This window comes from Sinohyriopsis cumingii, unplaced genomic scaffold, assembly GCF_028554795.1.
Source record: "Sinohyriopsis cumingii isolate HCF-2022 unplaced genomic scaffold, ASM2855479v2 utg000957l, whole genome shotgun sequence".
NCBI lineage: Eukaryota > Metazoa > Mollusca > Bivalvia > Unionida > Unionidae > Sinohyriopsis > Sinohyriopsis cumingii.
Window position 1 is genome coordinate 346,756 of NW_028315947.1, and position 26,895 is coordinate 373,650.

General features: G+C 37.4%; 1 protein-coding gene across 1 annotated transcript; it reads left to right on the forward strand.

Annotated features, from left to right (window-relative positions):
- Positions 1-15,499: 15,499 nt before the first annotated feature.
- On the forward strand, positions 15,500-18,404 carry LOC149772942 (uncharacterized). The gene is made up of 2 exons (XM_089947050.1): positions 15,500-15,746; positions 17,151-18,404. Exon 2 carries the CDS (start codon positions 17,167-17,169, stop codon positions 17,962-17,964), a length of 798 nt encoding a protein of 265 aa, XP_089803176.1. The 5' UTR covers positions 15,500-15,746; positions 17,151-17,166; the 3' UTR covers positions 17,965-18,404.
- Positions 18,405-26,895: the final 8,491 nt, after the last annotated feature.

Here is a 26,895-nt window from a genome sequence, read left to right on the forward strand (position 1 = left end):
GCTCCACTGGAGAGGACACTTCAGCGTCGTCGTACGGCGTCGGCACAACACGAGAAGTAGCAGTTTACCGGTTCTAAGTCAAAGCTTGATTGGCGTAGAGCTTGGCGCGGCGCCAAGGGTTACTTCTGACGGTGGGAGAGATCACCAGGTCTCACTGGACAGCTACCGCCCGCCACAAGTTGGGCAGCCCCCAATCAGTAAGGTGCTGCCCACCATAGCCTGCCTGCTTCACTGGGTGCGTGGAGCTTAGAGAACCATCTCGACAAGTGGGCCACAAAACTCCGCACCAGGAAAGACTAAAAGAAGAAATAAGAAGACTCCAACTCTTCGTTTTGCAGCCTGGAACATCAGGACCATGTGTCCTGGATTGACTGCTGACCTACAGCAGATCGAAGATGCACGGAAGACTGCCGTCATTGACAGAGAACTCTCCCGACTGAACATCGACATTGCCTGACTCCAGGAGACCCTTCCCCGGCTGACAGCGACACAATCAGGGAAGCCAATTACACGTTCTTTTGGTAGGGGAAGCCTAGGCAGCATGGTGTAGGCTTTGCCGTAAAGAACACGCTAATCGCCTTCAATGAACCTCCATCACCAGGTACTGAGAGAATCCTTGCCCTCCGGCTGTCAACGTCCTTAGGCCAGGTCAACATCTTCAGCGTGTACGCCCAAACCTTCTGCTCCACCCAGGAGGAGAAAGACAAGTTTTATGAGGCTCTGGATCAGGCAATATCCAGTATCCCCAACAATGAAAGCCTTTACTTACTAGGAGACTTCAATGCTAGAGTGGGAGCTGACCATGAGGCCTGGTCCACCTGTCTCGGCTTTTACGGAAGGGGCAAGATCAACGAGAATGGTCAGCGACTGCTGCATATGTGCTGCTCCCACAGACTATGTGTGACCAACACCTTCTTCAAATGCAAGGAGATCCACCAGGTGTCGTGGAGACACCCATGTTCATGCCACTGGCACCAACTAGACCTCGTCATCGCCAGGCGTGCAGAACTGGCCAGTGTTCTGCTCACCCGCAGCTACCACAGTGCCGATTGCGACACGGACCATTCTCTCGTGGCCAGCAAGGCGCGAATATTACCCAAGAAGATGCACCACGCCAAGAAGAAGGGTCACCCACGCATCAACACCTGCTGTGCAAGCAACCCAGAGAAAACACAGCAGTTCATCAGCAAACTAAAGGAAGCCCTCACCAAAGTGACACCTGATGACACCATTGACTCCAAGTGGTCCCATACCCGTGACTCTGTGTACAATTCAGCCATCACAGCTTACGGGAAGAGGGAGCGAAAGAATGTCGACTGGTATGAGGCAAACTGGGAGGAGATGGAGCCCGTGACTGAGGCAAAGAGGAAAGCCCTCTTGGCATACAAGGCTGCACCTAGCCCCAGAACACTACAAGCCCTCAGGATTGCAAGAAACAACGCCCAGAAGACCGCCCGCCGATGTGCCAACACCTACTGGCTGAACCTTTGCAACATTTTACAGACAGCTGCCGACACCGGGGATACAAGAGGAATGTATGAGGGTATCAGAAAGGCGACAGGCTCCCGCAGCTACAAGACCGACCCCCCTCAAGTCCAAGACGGGCGAGGTCATCGCAGACCAGGGGAAACAACTGCAGCGATGGGTTGAGCACTATCTCGAGCTATATGCGACCCAAAACAATGTCACTGGAACTGCCCTGGACGCCATTCTAGACCTGCCTGTCATGGAGGAGCTAGACACACAGCCCACCCTGGAAGAGCTCGGAATAGCCATCGATTGCCTTGCCTGTGGGAAGGCTCCTGGAAGCAACGACATTCCGCCTGAAGTCCTCAAGAGCGGAAAACCAGCACTGCTCCAGCCCCTACACATACTCCTCTGCCTTTGCTGGGAACAGTGATACATCCCACAGGACATGCGTGACGCCAACTTCGTCACTTTGTACAAAAACAAAGGAGACCCTAGCGACTGCAACAACTATCGGGGCATCTCCCTCCTCAGCATCGTCGGAAAGGCTTTCGCCCGTGTTGCCTTGGCGGGCTTACAGATCCTAGCCTTCCGCGTCTACCCAGAGTCCCAGTGCGGATTTCGAGCCGGCAGGTCAACTGTAGACATGATCTTCTCACTACGTCAGCTGCAGGAGAAGTGTCGCGAGCAGCAGATGAACGTCTACATTGCCTTCATAGACCTGACGAAGGCGTTTGACCTGGTTAGTCGGAGTGGACTCTTCAGACTCCTGCAAAAGATCGGCTGCCCCCCCCCCCCCATGTCTGCTTGCTGTCATCATGTCGTTCCACGAGAACATGCACAGCACAGTGTGCTTCAATGGCGCAACATCTGAAGCATTCCCAGTCATCAGCGGAGTCAAACAAGGCTGTGTCCTTGCGTCGACGCTCTTTGCCATCTTCTTCTCCATGTTTCTCCAGTACGCATTCAAGGACGTCAGCGAGGGAGTGCACATCCATACCAGGGCTGACGGTAAGCTGTTCAACATCGCCCGTCTCCGTGCTAGGACTAAAGTCACAGAGGTACTCATCCGTGAATTGCTCTTCGCCGACGATGCAGCCTTAACATCACACACGGAAGATGGACTGCAGCAGCTGGTATGCCGCCTCTCCCATGCTTGTAAGGAATCTGGACTGACCATCAGTTTGAAGAAAACGAACGTCATGGCGCAGGACGCAGACTCCCCTCCCTCTGTCACCATCGTTGGGTACAACTTGGAAGTTGTCGAGAACTTCACATACCTCGGGTCTAACATCTCGAGCTCACTTTCCATTGATTCTCAGGTGAACGGCAGGATTGCCAAGGCAGCAGCAGTGATGGCCAGACTTAACCAGAGGGTCTGGAACAACCCCAACCTCACAGAGAAGACCAAACTGCGTGTCTACCAAGCCTGCGTGCTCAGCTCACTTCTCTACAGCAGCGAAACATGGACCACCTATGCAAGACACGAGAGGAAATTCAACAGCTTCCACCTGAGATGTCTGTGGCGCATTCTGCACATCCAGTGGCAGGACAAAGTACCCAACACAGGTTCTAGAACGCGCCAACATGAATAGCATGTTCTCCATTCTCAGCGAGAGGCGCCTTCGCTGGCTTGGCCATGTCAAGAGAATAGACCCATGCCGCATTCCCAAGGACCTGTTATATGGGGAGTTAGCAGAAGGTGCACGACCCAACTGGACGACCACATCTGCGCTACAAAGATGTCTGCAAGAAGGATATGAAGACGGCAAACATCAATGTCAACGACTGGGAGAGCTGTGCAAACAACCGTTCCAGCTGGCGTCTAGCTGTCAGGCAGGGAGTTCAAAACGCAGAGGAAGAGAGAAAAATAAAACAAACTGAAAAGAGAGCTAGAAAGAAGGACAAACAAAAGCTTACTTTGGATCTACGCCATCGTCTCCCGTAGACGGACGGATGCCAAGACATGCCATGAATGTCGTGCTTGAGAAAGCTTCAAACAATGTGAATATTTCGTGAGGTAAAGACTGTTATTGTGATCTGTAAAGTAGTGGATTCACCTATAGAGGTATACAGTCGCCCGTGGACAAAAAGCAAAATTCGTCGGCCACGATTACATATTATTCGATGCATGTGATTGGCTGAGATAGAAAGAAAGTGGGGGGTGCACTTCTTACTGGTAGTGGCTGGCAGAACGTTTTGATGAGCCCCTGGATAGAAGCCAGTGTAAGCCTTTCTAACGTTAGTCTTTATCCAGTGTCTGTGTAGGTAGCTAGAATGCGCAGCAGATGGAATGATATCAGTTTAGATCGCTAGGTAATGTTCAAGAACGACCAACCTCTACCTTTTAAAACAAACCAGAAAATGCATCCAAGGTACAAAGCAGATTGATTTCCTCATTTTGGGGAGAAACACGGAACAAACAGTACATTATTGCTCGTCAAGGATGCATGTAACATACGTTCTGATCCGTGAAAGTAAATAAAGTATCAGGCCAGTTAAAGTGACTGAAACTAAAAATAGATTGTTAAATTAAAGTAGCTTTTCGATCTTATCTAAAGTGAATGCATACTTTTGCTGTTTTTGTACTCTGTACTGACATTGTATATCGTCACATCATCACGTGAATCTATAGTTTGGTGTTGTGCATACACAATGTGTTTCATCACATCACCAAGTGAATCTATAGCTTGATGTTGTGCATACACACTGACGATTTATTTCGTCACAACGTCAAGTGAATCTATAGTTTGGTGTTGTGCATACACACTGACGATGTATTTCGTCACATCATCAACTGAATCTATGAATTGGTGTCGTGCATAGGCACCGACGATGTACTTCGTCACATTATCAACTGAATCTGTGGTTTGGTGTTGTGCATACGCACCGGCGATATATTTCGTTACATTATCAAGTGAATCTATAGTTTGGTGTTGTGCATAAGCACTGACGATGTATTTCGTCACAATATCAAGTGAATCTATTGTTTGGTGTAGTGCATATACATTGACGATGTATTTCATCAAATCATCAGGTGAATCTACAGTTTGTTGTTGTGCATACACATTGACGATATATTTCGTCACATCATCAGGTCAATCTATAGTTTGGTGTTGTGCATACACACTGACGATGTATTTCGTCACATCATCAGGTGAATCTATAGTTTGTTGTTGTGCATACGTACTGACGATGTGTTTCGTTACATTATCAAGTGAATATATGGTTTTGTGTTGTGCAAACGCACTGACGATTATTTCTTCACATCATCAGGTGAATCTATAGTTTGGTGTTGTGCATACACATTGACGATGAGTTTCATCACATTATCAAGTGAATCTATAGTTTGGTGTTGTGTATACGTACTGACGATGTATTTCATAACATTATCAAGTGAATCTAATGTCCGAGTTTCCTCTAAGCCTTGCAACCCCATTTTTGAATATTTGGACATTTTTGTTGGGGTGTAGCCAGCTCAGCAAACTTAAACGACCATTCATCGAGATATACCTGCATAAACCCCATCATAAATGTGCAAATATCAAAAATGGGGTGACAATGTTCAGAGGAAACTCGGACTCATGAATCTATAGTTTGGTGTTGTGCATACACACTGACGATGTATTGCGTCACATTATCAAGTATATCTATAGTTTGGCGTTGTGCATACACACTGACGATGTTTTTCGTCACATCATCAAGTGAATATGTGGGTTGTTTTTTCTTGTACATACACACTGAGGATGTATTTTGTCACATTGTCAAGTGAATCTATGGTTTTGTATTGTGCATATATACGTTGTATTTTGTTACATCAGCAAATGATTATATTGTTTTGTACAAACAGACTGACATTGTATTTCGTCGTATCATCTAGAAACGCGATAAGTTCATTTCCCTAAATGAAATACAAAATGAATGTCTGAACAACACCTACTAGGTTTTTTTTCACGAAAAATGCAGAGGAAGCTCCGATTGGACGAAGGTGGCGTAATGTATAACAGAAACGTAACTAACCCCTATCCCTCCCTATTCGTTCTCACGTAAATGGTCCCAACCCATTTATTTACTTACACTCCATTCTACAACACGAAAGGTGTTTCTTTTGACAGTACGCAAAGAGATCTTACTTTATCTTACACAGATAACATTATATAAATGTGAATATCACAGTACCCTTTTGAGATAATGTGTGTTTCTGTGACTGAGCGAAAATTTCTCCTATGATTCTTATTTACCCACTTCAAAAATAACTAACTGTTGAAACCATGTACACAATGGATTCAAATACAACAGAAATCAAAATTCCTACTGCCTTCCTCGTACAGAGAGTAAAGCATGTAAAAGTAGGTATTTTCTTTTCAAGTCTTTGTCAGTAAAACCTGTAGAATGTTGTTTTCAAACCTTTGTCAGTGAAACATGTAAAATGGGTCATGATGCTTTCAAGCCTTTGTCAGTAAACCATATAGAATGAGTCATGCGGCTTTTAAACCTTTGTCAGTAAAAAATATAGAGTGCGTGATGTTGCTTTCAAGATTTTGTCAGTAAAACAATTAGAATATGGCAAACTTGTTTACAAGCCTTTGTCAGAAAACATATATAATGGGTAATGTCGCTTTCAAGCCTTTCTCAGTAAAACATGAAGAATGAACCATGTTGCTTTCTAACTATGGTCAGTAACACATACAGAGTCAGTCATGTTGATTTCAATCCTTTGTCAGTAAAACATATAGAATGGGTCATATCGCTTTCAATCCTTTGTCAGTAAAACATGTACAGTGAGCCAGGTAGTTTTCCAGCTTTTTAAGCAAAACGTGTAGATTGACTCGTTGTTTTCAACTTTTTGTCAGTAAAACACGTAGAATGAGTCATGTTGCTTTCAGGCTTTTGTCAGTAAAACATGTAGAATGGGTCATGTTGTTTTGAACTTTTGCCAGTAAAAATTGTAAAATGAGTCATGTTGTTTTCAAGCCTTTGTCAGTAAGACATGTAGAGTGGGTCTTGTTATTTTCTAGCCTTTGTCAATAAAAACATGTAGAACGTGTCATGTTGTTTTCAAGCCTTTGTCAGTAAAACATGTAATATGAGACTTGTTGCTTTCAAGCTTTTTCAGTAAACATGTAGAAAAATGAGTCATGTTGTTTTCAAGCCTTTTTCTGTAAAACATGTAGAATATAGCAATCTTGTTTTCAAGCTTTTGCCAGTAATGCATGTATAATGGGTCATGTTGTTTTCAAACCTTTCTCAGTAAAACATGAAGAATGAGTCATGTTGCTTTCAAACCATGGTCAGTAAAACATATAGAGTCAGTCATGTTGATTTCAATCCTTTGTCCGTAAAACATGTAGAATGGGTCATGTCGGTTTCAATCCTTTTTCAGTAAAACATGAAGAATGAGTTATGTTGCTTTCAAACCTTAGTCAGTAAAACATATAGTCAGTCATGTTGATTTCAATCCTTTCTCAGTAAAACATGTAGAATGGGTCATGTCGCTTTCAATCCTTTGTAAGCAAAACATGTGCAGTGAGCCATGTTGTTTTCCAGCATTTTAAGCAAAAAGGTGTAGAATGACTCGTGTTGTTTTCAATCCTTTGTAAATAAAATATGTAGAATGAGTCATGCTGTTTTTAAGTTTTTTTCAATAAAACGTGTAGAGTAAGTCATGTTGTTTGCAAGCCCTTGTCAGTAAAACATGTAGAATGAGTCATGTTGCATTCAGGCTTTTGTCAGTAAAACATGTAGAATGGGTCATGTTGTTTTGAAGATTTTGTCAGTACAAACTGTAAAATGAGTCATGTTGTTTTCAAGCCTTTGTCAGTAAGACATAGAGTGGGTCTGGTTCTTTTCAAGTCTTTGTCACTAAAACATGTAGTGTGAGGCATGTCGCCTTCAAGCTTTTTCAGTAAAACATATAGAGTGAGTCATGTTGTTTTCAAGCCTTTGTCAGTAAGACATATAGAGTGAGTGATGTTGTTTTCAAGCCTTTGTAAGTTAAACATGTAGAATGTGTCATGTTGTTTTCAAGCCTTTGTCAGCAAAACATGTAGAGTGAGTCATGTTGTTTTCAAGCTTTTGTCAGCAAAATACGTAGAGTGAGTCATGTTGCCTTCAAACCTCTTTCAGTAAAACATGTAGAAAAATGAGCCATGTTGCTTTCAAGCCTTTGTCAGTAAAAATGTAGAATAGGGCAATCTTGTTTTCAAGCCTTTGCCAAATGCATGTATAATGGGTCATGTTGCTTTCAAGCCTTTCTCCGTAAAACATGAAGAATGACCCATGTTGTTTTCAAACCATGGTCAGTAAAACATACAGAGTCAGTCATGTTGATTTCAATCCTTTGTCCGTAAAACATGTAGAATGGGTCATGTCGCTTTCAATCCTTTGTCAGTAAAATATGTACAGTGAGCCAGGTAGTTTTCCAGCTTTGCCAGTAAAATATAAAATGTGAAACATGTTGCTTTCAAGCCTATGTCACTAAAATATGTCGATTGAGTCATGTTGTTTTCAAGTCTTTGTCAGTAAAACATGTGGAATGAGTCTTGTTGCTTTCATTCCTGTGTCAGTAAAACATGTAGAATTAGTCATGATATTTTTAAACTTTTGTTGGTAAAACATGTAGAAAGAGTCATAGTGTTTTCAAGCATTGTAAATAAAACGTGTAGAACGGGTCATGTTGATTTCAAGACCTTGTCAGTAAAACATTTAGAATTAGTCATGTTGTTTTCAATCCTTTATCTCTAAATCATGTAGAGTGAGTCATGTTGCTTTCAAGCCTTTGTCAGCAAAACATGTAGAGATAGCCGTCTTGCTTTCAAGCGTATTAAGTAAAACCTGTAGAATGAGTCATCATTTTTTCAATCCTTTCTCTGTAAAACATATAAAATGGGTCATGTCGCTTTCAATCCTTTGCCAGTAAAACATTTAGAGTGAGTCACGTTGCTGTTAAGTCCTTGTCAGATAAAAATGTAGAATGAGTGAGGTTGCTTTCAAGCCTTTGTCTGTAAAACATGCAGATTGAGACATTCTTCTTTCAAGGCTTTGTCAGATAAACATGTAGTATGAGTCATGTTGCTTTCAAGCCTTTGTCAGTAAAACATGTGGAATGATTCATATTATTTTAATCCTTTGTCAGTAAAACATGTAGAATGAGTCATGTTGCTTTCAAGCCTTTGCCATTAAATTATGTAGAATAAGTCTTGTTGCTTTAAATCCTTTGTCACTAAAACATGTAGAATGAGCCAGGTTGCTTTCAAGCCTTTATCCGTAAAACATGCAGATTGAGTCATGCTTCTTTCAAGGCTTTGTCAGATAAACATGTAGTATGAGTCATGTTGCTTTCAAACCTTTGTCACTAAAACATGTGGAGTGATTCATATTTTTTTTAAACCTTTGTCAGAAAAACATGTAGAATGAGTCATGTTGCTTTCAAGCCTTTGTCATTAATGTATGTAGAATAAGTCTTGTTGCTTTAAATCCTTTGTCACTAAAACATGTAGAATGAGTCATGTTGTTTTCAATATTTTGTCAGTAAAACGCCGTAGTATGAGTCATGTTGTTTTCAAACCTGTGTCAGTAAAACGAATTGTGTCCTAAAATATATGTTATTATCCTAGCTTTATTGCTGTCATTGAACTGTAGAATTTGGTCACAAAAGAGGTACTGTTCTCAGTGCGTTACAATGAACATCTTAAAATGGAAGAAAACATGAATGTCGTCAGGCTTGATGCATTTTTATGTATATGTCCACGTAATGGTGTACTTGATTTCTTGTAAATTAGAGACAATTTCAAAAACGATTTTATCATACTTTATAATCCGGTATATTGCAGTGTTTGTTCCCAGATCAATGAGAAAGATATGTTGACGCGGACATATCATCTGTGTAGTCACACCTGCATACATATCATATACACTTGGTACAGGAGAGAGAGAGAGAGAGAGAGAGAGAGAGAAATGCGATATGACGAATAGTTAAAAAAAAAACGATTAAAAGAAGTCTCAGTTGAACACCGAGTCAAAATTTGTATTCCTTATTACAAAAGAAGTCCCAGTTGAAAATTTAGTCCAAATTTATATTCCTTATTACAAATGAAGTCCCAGTTGAACATTTAGTCCAAATTTATGACATATACATTGGACATGACTTAGACTATCTAAAATATCTCATCACGACATGAGTCCCCACGGACTATATATGTTTGGACGAGGGCCCTTCCACGCGCATACACCATATCTGTCTGGATGGGTCGCACACACACGCACGCACACACACACACACACGCCAGATCTGTCGGGATAATAGTATGTGCATATTATACCGACTATCTGGAACCATTTTTAGTATTTCTTTTATTGCCAGTACTACTGCTATAACTACTTTTACCGTGGATCTTTATCCCAGTACTACTAATACTACTACTACTTCAACTAAGACTCTGCTAGTTTTCCTGCAACTACTACTTCTTTAATACAACTACTAATCCTACAGCTACCATTCATACGATAACTACTTCTGCAGCTACTAGTCCTACTACTACTATACTAGTCCTACAACTACCACTCATATTACAACTACTAATTCTAAGCCAACTGTTGCTGCTACTACCACTACTACTCCTACACCAACTGCTATTACTACTACTATTCCTGCAACTACCACTCCCACTACAACTACTGCCACTAATATTCCTACACCAATTGCTACTACTACTGCTACCACCACTACTACTCCTACTGCTACTAATCCTACTCCTATAACTAGCTCCTTCTCTTCCTTCTCCTTCTACTGCTACTACTACCACTGCAACTACTGCTACTGCAACTACTCCTACAACACATACTTCTGTTTTCTACTATTCAGCAACTACTCATACCACTCCTGTAACACCTGCACCAACAACTGCTCATACCACTCTTGCAACACCTACACCACCAACTGCTCATACCACTCTTGCAACACCTACACCACCAACTGCTCATACCACTCTTGCAACACCTGCACCAACAACTGCTCATACCACTCTTGCAACACCTACACCACCAAATACTACTCTTACAACACATACTACTCCTACTCCTGCCACTACTACACTTAAAGCTACAACTCTACAACAACTACTCCTTCTAATATTACCCTTACAACTCCTACACCTACTACTACTACTACTACTACTACTGCACATACAAACGCTACTCTTACAACTAATACTCCTTTAACTACTACTCCTACAACAACTACCTACTCCTTTAACTACTGCACCTACAACAACTACCTACTCCTACAACAATCACTCCTACAACTACTACTCCTAAAGCACCTACTCTTACAGCAATTATTCCTATAACTACTACTCATATAGAGCCAACTCCTACATCACCTACCATTACAACAATTTCTCCTATAGCACATACCCCTACAACAACTACTCTTACAATTATTACTCCTATAGCACCTACTCATACAATAACTACTCTTACAACTAATACTCCTTTATCTACTATTCCTACAACAACTATTCCAACTCCTTCTACTCCTGCTGCTAGTCCTACTATCACTTATCCTTTACTGCTACTGCTATTGGCTCTGCTACTATTACTAGTGCAGCTAGTGCTACTGCTACCACTACGACTGATATTATTAAACTGCTACCACATTTACTTCTATTACTACCATATTAATGATGATGACTTGGAATAAAATAGCTAAATATCAGTACATGATGCTTTTCACAAACCGCGCTCTCTCTCTCTCTCTGTCTGTCTCTTTCTTTCTCTCTCTCTCTCTCTCTCTCATTTTGGGCCATAATAAAACAAAAGGTGATGCACTGATGTTAAGCTTTAATTTATCAATTAGACACGTGACATTGAGAGTAGATGTATATGCACACTGTAACACGATTATGTTATGCTTGTGACATAATGATCATAAACACTCTGCATACAGTGTTATTCTTATGGCCTGCTTCACTGCTTTGACAAATAGTCACAGTCATTTGTACTAATGAAATATCCGATTGCGCAGTTTTGTCAGTATGTTTATCTACGTGCATGTAAATGTCTTATTTTCTTTTTTTATTTTCTTCTGTTGATCCAAGGTATCATATGTTTGATATCTCTGATTGACAATGCATTAATCTAAGCATAACTTTAAACTGTATTTAAAACAGAATAAGCCTTGCGTTTGAGATATAATAGAAAACTATAACTATGAATTTTGGAGTCAAAGAATCACAGATACAGGTCACTGTGACACTGGTTGTAGGTCTTTATGACATGCTTTGACAAAACTTTGTGGAAGATTGCTTTTGACACAGAAAGACGCCTTTTTATTTTGGGATAGGTCGATGTCGAGGTCACTGGGACTGCAAGAAGAGGAAACGAATTCGACACATCTACCTAAGCCTGATACAATATGGCTTGACTAAATGTTGTAGATTGCTTGAATTTGAAACAAAGAACCATTTTATTGATTTATATGTCAAAGAGCAGGGTCAGGCGATTTCAACTAACTAATCCTTCATGAAACTTTGTCGATGGCTTCCATTTTAGACAAAAAAATCCATTTGTAGATTATATGGTCAATAGGTCAAGGACACAGAGACTGAAAGAAGAAATATTGTTTCCACAAAATAACATGACATTGCGGATGTATAATATACAATGACTGTACATGTGTCAATTTCTAATATAGATATTTGTTTTGCACTTTACATTGACATACGGATCAGAATTGAACAATTGATTTAGCTCCTCTTATTTTATCATTGTGCTACTTCCGTCAGTTTCGGAGTTTTCCACTACATGCAGTTTGTTTCCGTAATTATGTAGCTACTCATTGCGCCAGTTCGCTTGGATTTTTGTTTATTGTGCTCTATTTGTATTACTCTCCAACATCGAACACTCCCAAGAAGTTACGATAATATTCACATCCGTTCTAATGTCCAGACAAATACAGTATTTACAGCGCTGGAGTGAAGCACATTAAACTTCAATATGATTCAGTTTTGTACGTATTATCTCTCACATTGTACTTGTAAATACTTGATCCGATGCACTGTCGTTTACCTCGACTTAGTCTGGGGGACTTTATTTTAGTTTTCCTCGCAGAATCATATATGATGAGGCAAATAAACTACCGTTTCATCTTAGGCGAACAAACTTAGTGCGTTGGTGCACAAAGAAATTATTCCTTAATCCATCAAATTCTGCACACAATGGCTATTTTTAAGCCAAAAACACATAACCTTATACTAAAGTAAACCAAATTCAAATTTCAAATATCAAATTCACAAATGCTGCAATATTGTTCATCACAAAATCACTACAATCAACCTCCCAAATTGATATTTGATCATTGCCAATGCAAAACGGTAACTTCCAAGCCTCTCGTATTTCAGAGTTAGTTCAATGAAATTATAGCCACCTGTCGTGACCACACTTCTCTGCATATGCACGCAGTTAAAAATAAGGAGACGAGATTATTGCTGCCATTGCTAACACCCCACAACACCATCTAGAGCAGATTACCTGATAATTCCTCCAATTTTTCTGCAGAATTATGGTCATATTTATGACTTTGAACTTATTTTAAAATCTATCACAAATTTATTTAATTAATTTTCCAGATTCCATTTCCACACTAAAGTCCTGCAAAACCTTGAGTTTCACAATCCGTTCATATCCCGATTCAAGTGGAAAAACTGATTCGTTCCTAAACTGTTGAAATTACATCCATAACTGTTGTTTCCTAGTCACATGTAAGGTAATGAAAGGTCACATCATGCAGCCAATGCTACCATCCAGTCATCCATTTCTGAGAAGATCCAATATAACGATTTTCAGTAGTATATAACTCGGCACGCTCTACTTATGTGGCCAAATATGCGGAATGGATTCTCGGCTACGTTACCAGACATCATGTGCTTTATTGGGAGGTAGGGGTGACATTCCTTACATCGAACAAAATCGCTGAGAAGAAATCGTTTTATGTCGTTCGACTAATGCTGACCACCTGAAGGTTGAACCTCGAACAGAGTGCGTGTCTTCCCAGTACCCACGGAGAAAATTATTGTCGAGTATATCGACTTTACCCTGCAAGACAATGTCTAAACTTTACTTTTATGTTAAATCACTTAAGGCGACAGACACTGTCCTGATGTACCGGTAAACCATTCAGACATATATACATCCACGCACGGACACACACACACATACATACATACATACATACATACATACATATAATAATAATGATGGTTATGATGGATACCAGGATGACAGCGGCCACGACTTGCATTGGCAAGGAAACTGACAGGCACTTAGAACCTCTCTCTCTCTCTCTGTATGTGTGTGTGTGTGTGTGCTAATAAATGGATAGAGTATGTTCCTGATGTCTTAGATATACATTGGATCTGTATATTTTATTTGACGAAAACGGTGTTAGTGTTGTTGATTATATAAATAAAAGAGATACGTGAGATTCAATCAGAGCAGCGTCCCGAACAGAAGATCACCAGCGAGTACGACAAACGTAGTATCAAGTAGGCCAAGACACACTATGAGTAAAAGGATAGTAATTCAGACATTCAAAATGTCTGATCCAAATCATGTGTATGTGTGTTTTGGATATTTAACGTAGCTTCTTACGATTTTTCAATTATATCGCTACTTAGTCCGATAAATCAACCACCACCCCAACCCCAACCTGTGTTGATACGGATGGACAATATGTGGCTCTGATGTAACCTGTTCATTAAAATGTATACTTTTGCTGTATGCAAAATTTTCCGGAACAATCCTGCGTACACTTTAGACATACCGGTAATTCGTAACAGCCATTGAGCCATCATGCCGCAGACATGTAGCATGATGTCCCACCCAGTCACATTTTCCTGACACCAGGCAGACTGTTCCTAACAAAATAACCTCTTAATGTTGAGCTCCTAGTGAGGCAGCTGTTAGTACCATTTGTGTAATTCTTTGGTATGACTCATCCGCGGTTCGAACTCTTGACCCCACGCATCCGGGGCGGACACTCAAACCTCTGGGCCACGGGATCGGTCCTGATCCAAGTCATTATTAAACTTGTCTTACCATTGTTACTGACCCAAATGTTAGTCTCTCTCTCTCTCTCTCTCTCTCTCTCTCTCTCTCTATATATATATATATATATATATATATATATAACTATATACATTTTGAAATATTGTCTCTAAAACATGTACTTTTAGACGAAACTGAAGATAAAATATATATTTCGTCATCATATGCATATGTATGACTTATACATAAGAATCGGAACCTGTGCTCTGTCATTGGTTCCAGTATCTTTGCGCTGTGTCATTGAGTCCAGTATATTTGTGCTGTGTCATTGGTTTCAGTACATTAGCGCTGTGTCACTGAGTCCAGTATATTTGCGCTGTCATTGGTTCCAGTATATTTGCGCTGTATATTTGCGCTGTCATTGGTTCCAGTATATTTGCGCTGTGTCATTGGTTCCAGTATATTTGCGCTGTACTGGTTCCAGTACATTTGCGCTGGTGTCAGTGTTCCCGGTTAATGTACTCATATTTATACTAACTGTGCTGCTGATTTATTTCGGTAGTGAGTAGTGAGAAGAAGAAAAATATGCATCGATGTATATGTAAAGCCAAACAAAAATATGCGTTTTCCGGTGGCCGACCGTCCATGATTTGTGGTCCCTACCCTAGCACTTTTTCCACTAGGGTTTAAAAAAAAAATTGACTTGTGCATTTAATTGAGCCGGTTTAGCCCGCTTCTTGAAGCGCTTATTGCATTATATATACTAATCAATTATCACATATATCAAGTTTCAAAATAATCCCTACCTACCTACCTTAATTTTAAAACTAGTGCAATATGAAACACATTTGTTTTTGGCCTAAGATTCTCATATTGTCATTTATATAAATACAATTTGTATTGACATACTTTATGCAGTGTAGTGCCCTTGTTAAAACATTGATATATACGGCATATCATATTGCATATTGTGAACAACTATTGGATGTGATGAATCTGTGGACTGATTTGTACTCTAACGGACATGCATTATAGTAACGACGACAGCCTCGTGGGTCTCCATTATAGCTCTTACGTAATAGGCCATATCTAGTCATTCGAGGAATCATCGCAACATGATATTCCAAGAAGTCTGCATGAATCGTGACTGAACACCCATAACATTGTATTTAACAAGAAACAAAACAAACTGCTATTCTCGACGGTCTAAGATTCAAAGCAAACAAAGACAGAAGGTAAGTGCCGTAACATTGCCTTGGTGCAAATTTGAAACATTACAATTAGTCAATGATATTGTTGAAACACCTGAGTAAAATGTCTGACACTTCTCACATAACGATTTGTATTAACTGGAAAATTTCTTATTTCAATTGCAGCCTCTGGATTATCACATGAATGCTTACTTGCATAATGGCAGAGAGAGAGAGAGAGAGAGAGAATCATTACAATGATTAAAATACTGTAAACAGTTTCATATCATGAAATGTTTGCTAGTTAGATATTGTTTATATCAGTGCTTTAAAATATGTATGTTAACATACAGAACTGGTATATATATATATATATATATATATATATATATATATATATATATATATATATATTACAATAACCACGTGGTCTATACTTCAAGTTTAACGTTGTGCCCTATAATGACGCTTGCTCTTCAAACATACCATTTATGTGTGTTAAATTAGTAATTGTAACACATGTTAATTCTACACCTTTGAATACTTTTTCTTCCATCCACAACAATCTATCGGATTACAAACCATGCTACAGCAGGTGTGTATATCCTGCCAGTACTAGGGGGAGTTTCAACGCCACACACCGGTAACCCAATATTCCTTATTATGCCGCTGGCTGGTTTCAGAACCTAGCTATTATTCTACCAATAAACAAGTGTAATTTGAGAACCTGTAGTTGAAAATTTTGCGACCTTGGTTATATTGATCCATGTCTTGTAGTAAAACCTGGAACAGGGCGTTACAAAGCGGTCTGCGTGGTTTTAATTATTTCTAGTAAAGCAAAAATGAAGTAGAGACTGGATTTGAATGTCGATCAGCGGTACAGCATTCGTTCTAGTACTTGTAGTTTTTTTGTTTTTTTTTAACACAGTTTAGGATAAATGTCATGAACTGGAATAGGTCAAGGCAGATATAACATATGACAACAGTATTTATTTTCACTAATTACGAGATACACGGATCTGACTTTATCAAAGTGAAAGCAGAGTTGCTCGATTTTGCTTCGGTTTCTATATTTTGCTAGTATTTGAAAGAAATGGATACTACATATGTAAAGTTACTACTGAACTGTTGGACAGACAGACAGACAGGCAGATAGATAGATAGATAGATATAATTGGTAAGCGATTATGCAAAACAAGGATTGATACATTCTTTACAAACTAATCGTTTCTTTGTTAATAATTCACTTAATCTAAGGGTCGCGGATTCGATACCTGGCCGGGCAGCACTTGCTTGTTGTTTCTATCGTTTCCTTGGGAAGGGACATAGCTTCCGTTTCCTCTGCATGATATAGCCAATAATGTTATAAAAGTGTTGCTAAGCCAGAAAATCCCTTCATTTTACACACTGGCTTCTTCATTTATTCCCAATATTTGTAATTATTTACAGATCATAAGATTTCACTATGGCGGTCGAGGGAACATTCAAGAGCATTGACCCGCTGGCATACCTTGTTAATAATGTTTCTGACCTTGATGAAAAGGTTGTCATAGCACACAAGAAGAAAGATACGGCAACCATCGCCAAGATGACGGGTCAGGGGGAGACTTCCTTCCACATCTTCATCTGCATTAACAAATCATGGCATGCCTTCGTTCTGTGTGTGCCGTATGATGAGGAAATAGAAGACCCTATGGGCGTGTTCTCCGATATGCCAAAAGACGACCCATATGCTATCCCGAGTGAGATTCTGAGCTGGGTGTTTGAACTATGCTACGAACGGGAAGAACTGAAGACTTATAAGATCAGGAAAGAAGTATGCTTGTTTCGAGATGTAAAAGATAGAGTCAAAAGAGCCTACTATGTCGGCAAATACAGGAACATCAAGCATCATGCGCTTCAGTTTGCCGCGCTTCGTGCAGCTCCACATCGATATAACGTTCTTCTAAACGACTGTGTGGAGTTTGCTAAAGAATTTTGCATATGCATGCTGAGTTATTGCAGTAACTATAGAGACCTTGAAAAGGACATCAACGAGCGTATTAGCAAGGCTACGGCTAGTGGCCTGAGTGCGGAGTATCTTTCCAGACGTATCAAAAGTTCAGCTGTTTTTGGCAACACGTTTCTCGGCGGAATGGACGGCACCACTTACCTAGGTAACCGGTTACCGGTGATATGGATTGTGTTGTTCTTGTTGTACCCCATCGTGACGTCATGCATTGTAGCAGTAATTGTCGTTTATTTCATGCAGAATAAAGGTTGAGGTGCTTATTGAAAACAGCTATTAACTGGATTGTTAGGGACTGGAAATGTTTTCCGTCAAACGTAAGGAAGAATCAAATTAAGAAAAATAAAGAAAATAATGTTTGTTTCATCTTCATTAGACCTTACTCCGAAAGGTATATTTTTTAAAAAGTATATTAATTTAGAGTATAATTGTCAACTCACAATGTACAAAACGATCTTTTCTGTCAGTTATGTTTGTATATTTTAAAAAGAAGAAAAGCTTGAATCAACCCATAATACAGTAGAATCATATAATAGCATTTATTTTAAGATTTTCGTTGGCAATTTATATTAAATGTTACTCACCTTTTAAATTAACCACTGGTATTTTTGAGAGAGAGAGAGACAGACAGACAGACAGACAGAGAGAATAGTCTGTAAACTGTAATAAAATACATAAATTACGTTGACTCCAAATCGATTGTATATTGTTGTATGTTGTATTTTATTTTTTTTTACTCAACAATGTAAATATGAAATAAAATCCTTAAATGCCCCTGGAAATAGGTCAAAACTCATATATATATATATATATATATATATATATATATATATATATATATATATATATATATAGTACCTAACAATCAGAACTTACAAAGGACAAAATGAGAAATTAAATATAATTTAATTGACTTTTTTTCGAAATGTCTTACACACGTTAAGTTAATGAAACAGTCCACAGACTCTTACTTGAATATATGGCAGAGAATTTCCCGCTCAGAACTAGTTACTGACAGTTTGATGCAGGTAGTTATATGGAAGAACCAAACAGTGACCATTAGACAATCATATACCTATAATCCACTAGATATTAACGTGATCGATCCGACTTTCTTCCTGCTCATAATCCCAGTCAGAGGGCAATGAGGTACAAACAAAAATAGATACATACATATGGACAAAAGGAAGGAAAGAGATATATATATATATATATATATATATATATATATATATATATATATATATATATATTTGGTTATCATCTATTCAGCTATTTGTCCCATTTTTCCCTACTCTAAAGTAATTAGGTCTGTGGTAAGACGGCGATACAAAGACTAAGTTAACGTAGCATATTTGTATTCGTCTTGATTCCGCTTTTAGCTATTCTCATTAAAACTAGTTTATGGAGTAACTAAGCTACACAATAACTCGGTCACTGTGATCTACGTTTCACTTATCTGTGACCTTTGTAAATTCAGAAATTCATTTATAAAACCTCAATATCTTTGTCCCTTTTAAACCCACACTCATTAAGGATGGTTTCCTGTGGTATGATACATCAATTTAAAAATCCGTGTTATTCATCTTCTCAGAGTCATTAGTATCAGGTCATTTGAAGAAGTGGTCTCCTATTGAAAGTGATGTTATTCAGGAAGTAGAGTGCGGCTTTGTTTATGTTCCTCTCCATTGTGCAAATCTGGCGACAGACATAGTTTCGGAGTTGTGAATTCTTTACTCATTGAATGTATTTATATATTGCCACACACTGAATTATCTAGACGTGGCTGTGGTTAATCCACTTGTAACTCTCAACGATTGTTTGGATCAGAAAGTTGGTCATGTTGAAATTCAAATCCCTAATTTATACCCTGCTTGTGCAGTTACGAGAGCTATGGAAAAACGAGCTCTTGATAATGATGTTGATCAGGCAAATATTCCTTTAGCTAACACATTTATAGGCCAATATTTTGATGATGTCACTTTTTCTACTGGCATTGATTAATCAATAGGTATTGATCACAGTGATCCACTTTTTCATACTCATTATCTCTAATCTAATAATGTTAGCAAAATACAGTCACTCAAAAATTACTCGAAAAGCGACACGATCCAGAGACGTTATGTTTGTTTCATATTGCTGTTAGTAAAACTGATTCCAGAGAAGTACCTGTTTCTTATTTTGTAACATAAAATGGGTGCTTACGTGCAAATAGAGACCACCTGAGGTACCAGATGGTCATAAATTGTTAGAAAGCTCATAAATTGTAGTTCCGAGGGCATATCAACATGAACTTCTTAATTTAGTCCACCAAAGTCCTTTGCTGTTTATCTGAAGATCGATAATGTTAATCAAAGATGATAAGCAGTTTTCGAAACATAAAAATTATGTTTCTAAATAATGTTGCACTAGTCATATTGTAGAAAAACTCAATCATAAGTTTTGTAAGGTTCATCAGCAACCTATTCTGTATTTGACAAACCATTTGGCAGAAAAATGGTAGAGTGGATCGGTCCTTTACCTATAACAAGTCAGTCAACCAATATTTGTTGACCATAATGTGTGCGCCTACAAGATTATGAGCAATTCCTTTCAGAAATATTTAAACTAAAACCATTGGAAAAGCTTTTATAAAATATTTTTGTAAAGCTCTTGGCCTTCCCAAATCTGTCCAACCTGATTAAGGGTCGAATTTCATGTCTTGAAATTTTAAACAAGTTATACGTTTATTAGGTATCCAACAGTTTAGATCTTCTGCAGATCACGCGGAAGGTAAGCACGCGGAAGGTAAGGGGATTTGGGTAAGATTTAATTAAACTTTGAAGAATATGATTAGGTTACATTACTTAGATACAGGAAAAGATTAGGACGAGGGTTTTCATTTGCTGTTGTTAGCTGTTAGGAAATCAGCTCAAGAATCTAGGATTTTAGTACTTTTGAACTAATCGTTGGATATACTGTAATTGGACCACACAATTATTTATATTTTATAAAAAAAAAACGTCTTTCAACCGAAGATTGAGAAATTAATGTTCATGACACTCTGTCTGATTTCAAATTTAAGGTCTTTGAAGTAGCAAGATCTAATCTTCACTCTCTTCAGCTAGAAATGAAATTACGGTAAGAGAACTACAATGGAACTTTGTAGACTGGTGTTAGAGCCCTGGCACTCTTGTCTATAACCCCAAAATCATCTTCATTTAAATGTATGACAATCCTTATACAACTGAAAGGAAAGTAATGGTTTTAAATTAAATCATCAACAATCCTGGAAGGAGGAAAGACAAAGTACTTTATCATATGGTAAAGGACAATTTTTTAGAGAGGGCCCTTTTATTTATCCAATCAATTTCGTTGTACGTTTCCAACACAGTGAGGAAGGAAACGATCAAGTGCAAGCTTAAGTGAATGTGCTTTGGTTTAACTTTCTGAAGCAGTATCGACGAGAAAGTTGCACATCTAGAACCACAAGACAAGAGTGAACGCAACAGATATTATGTGAATATCAGCACTTGTTTCCCGATGTTCCAACACGAAAAAAACGTATCATGATGTTGAAATTGCAGCTTCTACACCTGTGAAATATCATCTTTACAGGTTCAATCCCCTCAAGTAGGAATGTTTTAGAAAAGAAATTAAACATTAAATGAATTCATAGTACCAACTGAAAGTGACTAGAGTTCACCATTTATTTTTGTGCTGAAACCAAATAATAATTCATGTATGTGTAAACATTGTCACTAAAACAAATTCATTTCCAATGCCAATAATTGAAATGTGACCGAAATTTACATTTTCAACGGATTCTGCGCAAATTACATTAACGGAAAAGTAAAGGAGATTTCGGCATTTGTAACTCCAGATGGACTTTATGAATATAAAGTGATGCCGTTTAGTATGAAAACTTCTCGGTGAACTTTCCAGTATTTGAAGCACATTTTACTGTCTCGTCTACATAATGTGTGACGGATACATAAATGATTCATGATCTATCACGATACCTTAAACAATCACTTGCAAACCATTCAGCAATTCACTGATCAACTGAGCGGTGCAAAATTGATAATTCATTTAGGTAAAAGTGAGTTTGGCCGTACTTGTTTTACACTCTTAGGACATATTGCGAGACATAGTCAAGTCGGACCTTTAGAAGTTAAGGTCAAGGCTTGTAACTCCAATAAAAAATGTAAATGAATAAATCCTCTATAAAAAGAAAAGCTGAACACAAAGTTCCTTCTAAAGTTTCACTTTGTATTCTAATTTATTTAATTATTTGTTGAATTATTCGAACCTTATTGATTTTGCTTTTTATGTTACTTCGTTTAAGACCACAGAGTCGTAACAACTATCCGATACTTAAAATAATTTTCTTTCTATATGAGCAGAAACAAATGATAAATAAGTGTTACTAATTTATGCTCTTAGCATAAATAACAGAAAAGAGTGAAAAGCAACAAGCTTTGTAAATTTCAACTAAAATTATGTTTTCCTAGATGACAAAGTTTAATTAGAAAAAGAAATTACGGTATAGCGAATTGAATCCCAAAATAATCCAAGAGTTACGAACACAAGTCCTAATAATTTAAAGTCCTGAATAAAATTTCATAGAAGTCCAAATTAACTCCAAGACTGAATGTGTTGATATGTAGATTGTATAATGATGATGTGTCAACATTCTTTTGTTGAATTCAGTAATATAATTTCAGGTTAGAATTTACTATAAATTCCAGTGAATGTATATATCCAAGAATTTTATCAGAGCACTTTTGTATTTCCAAAATAGTCACTTAAGTTCATTTGTTTAAATTAATATATTCCAACCCAAAATTACTGGTCAAAACAAATAATACAACTTGGTTGTGTTATATCTTAAAGAATCAATGAGCTTTCCTTTCACTGACAAAACTATTTAGTCTTCTATTTGACGTCAGGTTACATGTAGCATCATCTACACAAAATCTATTACCTAATAGAAAACAACCTTCTAGAATGTTCCTGATGTTTGCAAAATAAAAATGATAGTTAGTGTTAGAAACCTGTTACTAAATCTACAATATTGAACCTGTACACCAGATAATTTCCAATAATCATGACCTAGACCCAAATAAGTATATTTAATTCTATTAATAATTCTCTTCATATCAAGCCCATACGTATCGAAATTATTTTAGCTATGTATTGGTTGTTTACGGAAAAATAAAAGAATTAAATTCAGGTCAATCAGAAATTAACTCAGTCTTGGATAAGGTCAACTCCAACATACAATGTTAAACTATAATGGCATGTAATTAAATATAAAAATTAAAAAACTAAATAACAAATAATATAAATTAAATATACATAAAAAACGTGTAATAAATCTGATAATTAAAATCAATACTTTTTTACAAGCTTAGAATTTCATAGAAGTCACAATTTTCAGAAATTACCATACACTAAACAATACTTTTTTTATGGAGCAATTTAAAGACTAATTATCCGTTGTAGAGTATGTATAGGTATTCCGAAACGCTGACGTATGTGTATATATGATATCATGATATCATCCCTTGGTTCCTGATTTGAATATCCGGCAGCCCAGAGTAAGCATTCATATAGCCCAGCCATAAGTGTACGTACTTTTATCCATCTGTCAAGATTTCATTTCTCCATAATAGTTCCATTTTTTATTAACGCATTTCATTCAATTTATTATGATACTTGATATTAATGGAATCTTGGCTGCGTTCAGTTGACTATTGAAATAGAGAGTTATAGCCCGATCGTTAAACTCGCGCACTGTAAATCCCTCACAATGTTCCGTTAATTTTTATGGCATCATTATCAAATTAAGGTTTGTTGGATTTACACTAAATTCTATACATTTATTTCGAAAGATTGGGGTTGTGGTCATTGGGTCTTTAGCGGTAGATATAAAAATATCTTTGATATAATATCAAATATGACTCAGACATGTGTGCTGCATAAAACTGGCTGTGCCATGGAATGGACAATCTGTCTAAATCTGCTCCATGTTGATTGGCTAGTCATATTTTAAAAATGTGTTTGCAAACAACATTTGCATACCGAATCATCTTGTAGTTCTATTTTCAAAACATTGTTATATATGAGAGAAAAGAATTACAGTCATACAAACATTAGGAATTACTGCTGATACAGCGTATTGGATTCTATGAAAAGTAGGAACTAAATGGGTCACTGCATCCTCTCATGATGTCATCTTACCCATGATGTAGCTTTATAATTTTCACTTGCATTGACGTGACGGTTGAAAGCTTTCTCCTTTTCTGACTGTACATGTAGAAAGATGTCTTGCGCTTTATTAATCTGCCCCCCCCCCCTTTAATTCACTATCATATTATGTTATTGCCGTATTATAGGATGAAATGACTGATGATTTAATAATTTCAGATCGGACCATTGGCCAAACTATCAGCAACAAATATCTTTAAATATCTTTTTTTATTTCATTTTATTTATTTTATTTTTTAAATTTTCCGAGATTTTATCAGCTTTTTCAGTTTGTACATGTCTGTGTCGTTATTTTGTTTTAAATTTCCCAGATTTTATCAGATCTTTCAGTTTATACATGTCTGTTTAGTTACATGATTTCTCTTTTTATTTTTTATTTTTAAGTTTTTAATTTTCAGAGATTTTATCAGCTCTTTCAGTTTGTACATATCTATGTAGTTATAGGGTTTTTCCAGCCAGCAGGCCATTATTATCCTGAAAAACGTTTCTCGGTGGTTTTTGTATCGGCATCCTGCTTGAGAGACATGAATCGATAGAAAACAAAACACCGCAAAACACGTCATTATAGTTGCTTATGTTTCGTCTAACCTCTCTCACGAAGCGGATGTGTTGTGTACAGGGTAAAAGTGCACAAACTAGTTTCATTTTCTGGAATGTTAGCATTTAAATCTAGCTAAAATGAAATATAGGTCTGGACTGAGTACTCATAGAATTCCTAAAATTGGAGGTGTATATTACTTGGTAATGCCTGTCAGTACCCTTACTTCATTCACAATTTTAAAAAATTAAAATTGAAAATGTACCATCATCTTTTAATTGATTCAGTCCGAAAATGTTAGAAATCTGTGCAACAGCTTGCATGCTGCCATATTTGTCCCATTTGTTGAAGCCTGAAATGTAGTTATAGAAATCAAACATATTAAACAATAATATATACTTAGAAAATTTCAAATACTTAAAAGAAACCATGGCGATTCATCATTAATTTGAAAGATAAATTTATATTTCATTGAAATATTCATTCAGTAATCATTTCTTTGTTTAAAAGTTCAAGTCAAATCTCATTTAAAAAAGACCATGCCGCCATTGCTGTGAGATAAAACGTGTGCCATCTGTGTAAGTTGATTTCACGGGACTTTCAATTATTCAGTAACCTCCAGTTGAAAAAAGAAAGACATTTGTTAATTTATTTCACCTACAGACCTGTAATATCCTTAAAAGCTTGTAATTTTTCAAATAAGCCACATGAGGTTATCGGGTGAACAGCCGACTACTACATCAGTAGAGTCCTTTACATACAGGTGGCCTGGTTAGTTTGTTTTGTTTTTTGCTTTCTCTATTTACTTTTGCAAGAAACAAACTAAAGCAAGAATGTACTCTGGGCTGAAGAGATGAAGTCTTTAGAAAATGGAAGAGTATTTCCAGATGCAAAATAATCCACTGCGCTCTGAGACATGCTAGGCTAAGTCGTGCCCTAAAAGCAGAATAGTAAACCCGTCTCTCACGAAGCAAATGATCTGATTGGGAGATTCTGATAAACGTAAGAAACATCAGTTAAAAAACAAAATGCATGCAATAAAAAGAAACCAACAATAATGCACTAATACAGATTGGGTGGATTCGCCTAGTGGACATTCATCTTCGGTCAGACACGGACTGTATAATGTCTGGGCAGAAACATCGGACACATTATACGGTCGGCTGAAAATTAATTTGTACTAATTTTCATTATTAATGTTTGCAGATAAAAAAAGGAATAATTTATAAATTTTCACTAATTTTACTTTCAAATGAAGACAGTTACAAATCTAATAACAAGGTACTCGTGAGTCAATCACGTTCTCCATTTTGAAATATCGTTACATTGTATGATGCCTACGACTCGTGTAGATTTAGCAGAAACGGAAGACAAAATATAAACTTCTTCATCATACATATCTGTTCAAGATAATCATCTACTTAGATCGGAGTCTGTGCTTTGTGTCATATGTTCCGTTAACACCCTTGCAATTTAGCTAGCACATTCAAAACAGAGCATTTATCATGTACTACATATTGTTACTGATACGTTAATTTATAAAAGCATCATTTGTACGAATATAATTTATGCAGTATAGTGCACTTGATAAACCATTCATGCATATTGCATATCATAATTCATGTTGTGAACCAATTGTCTATGCGAAGTATATATGTACTGAATTCGTGCTAGTAACGTTAACAGCATCTTGAGTTTGATTATACACCACACGTAAACATTATCTAAAAACATTATTTTACGGAAACGTTCAACAAACCTACAATCTATATTACTTACGCCTGATGTTCTTTTATGACCATATATTATACTAGTCACAAGTCGTTCGGCCCTTAACCTCTCTCCTTCAACCACAAAGCACAAACAAGCACCCAACAAACAGAACTCACAAATGACGAGGGAAGAAATAAAACATAGTTCATTATATTTATTTTCTAAATGTGTTAAGTCAATGACATTATCCATTAGCTCTAGGCTTAATATATGGTGGAGATTTCCCTTCCAGGGCCTAAATATTTCTTACAGACAGCTGCGCAGTTTGATGCAGGTCTTGATATTGAATAATGGAAAACTGGTTAGCTTTTCATTACCATTAGACATATATGTGTTTGTAATCCACTTGATATTAAAGTAATCAATCCGCCATACTTCCTGCTCAGTCTATCAAATATAAGGTCCAGATGTGCAGAGAAAATAGATAAATACATTTAGGATAAATAGATTTATCCAGGAACATACATATTATACAAGAATATATTTCAACATATCATAAGTAATACAGATAGATAAAAACACATTATCTATGGTTTAGAATATTGAAATTACTTTAAGGCTTTATCATGATATTCTCAATATAGCACAATTAGTGAGGATGTAAACGAAACAATGGAATTCGA

Excerpts from the sequence above, each read along its gene's own strand:
- LOC149772942 (XM_089947050.1), top strand. The coding sequence starts at position 17,167 with ATGGCGGTCGAGGGAACATTCAAGAGCATTGACCCGCTGGCATACCTT.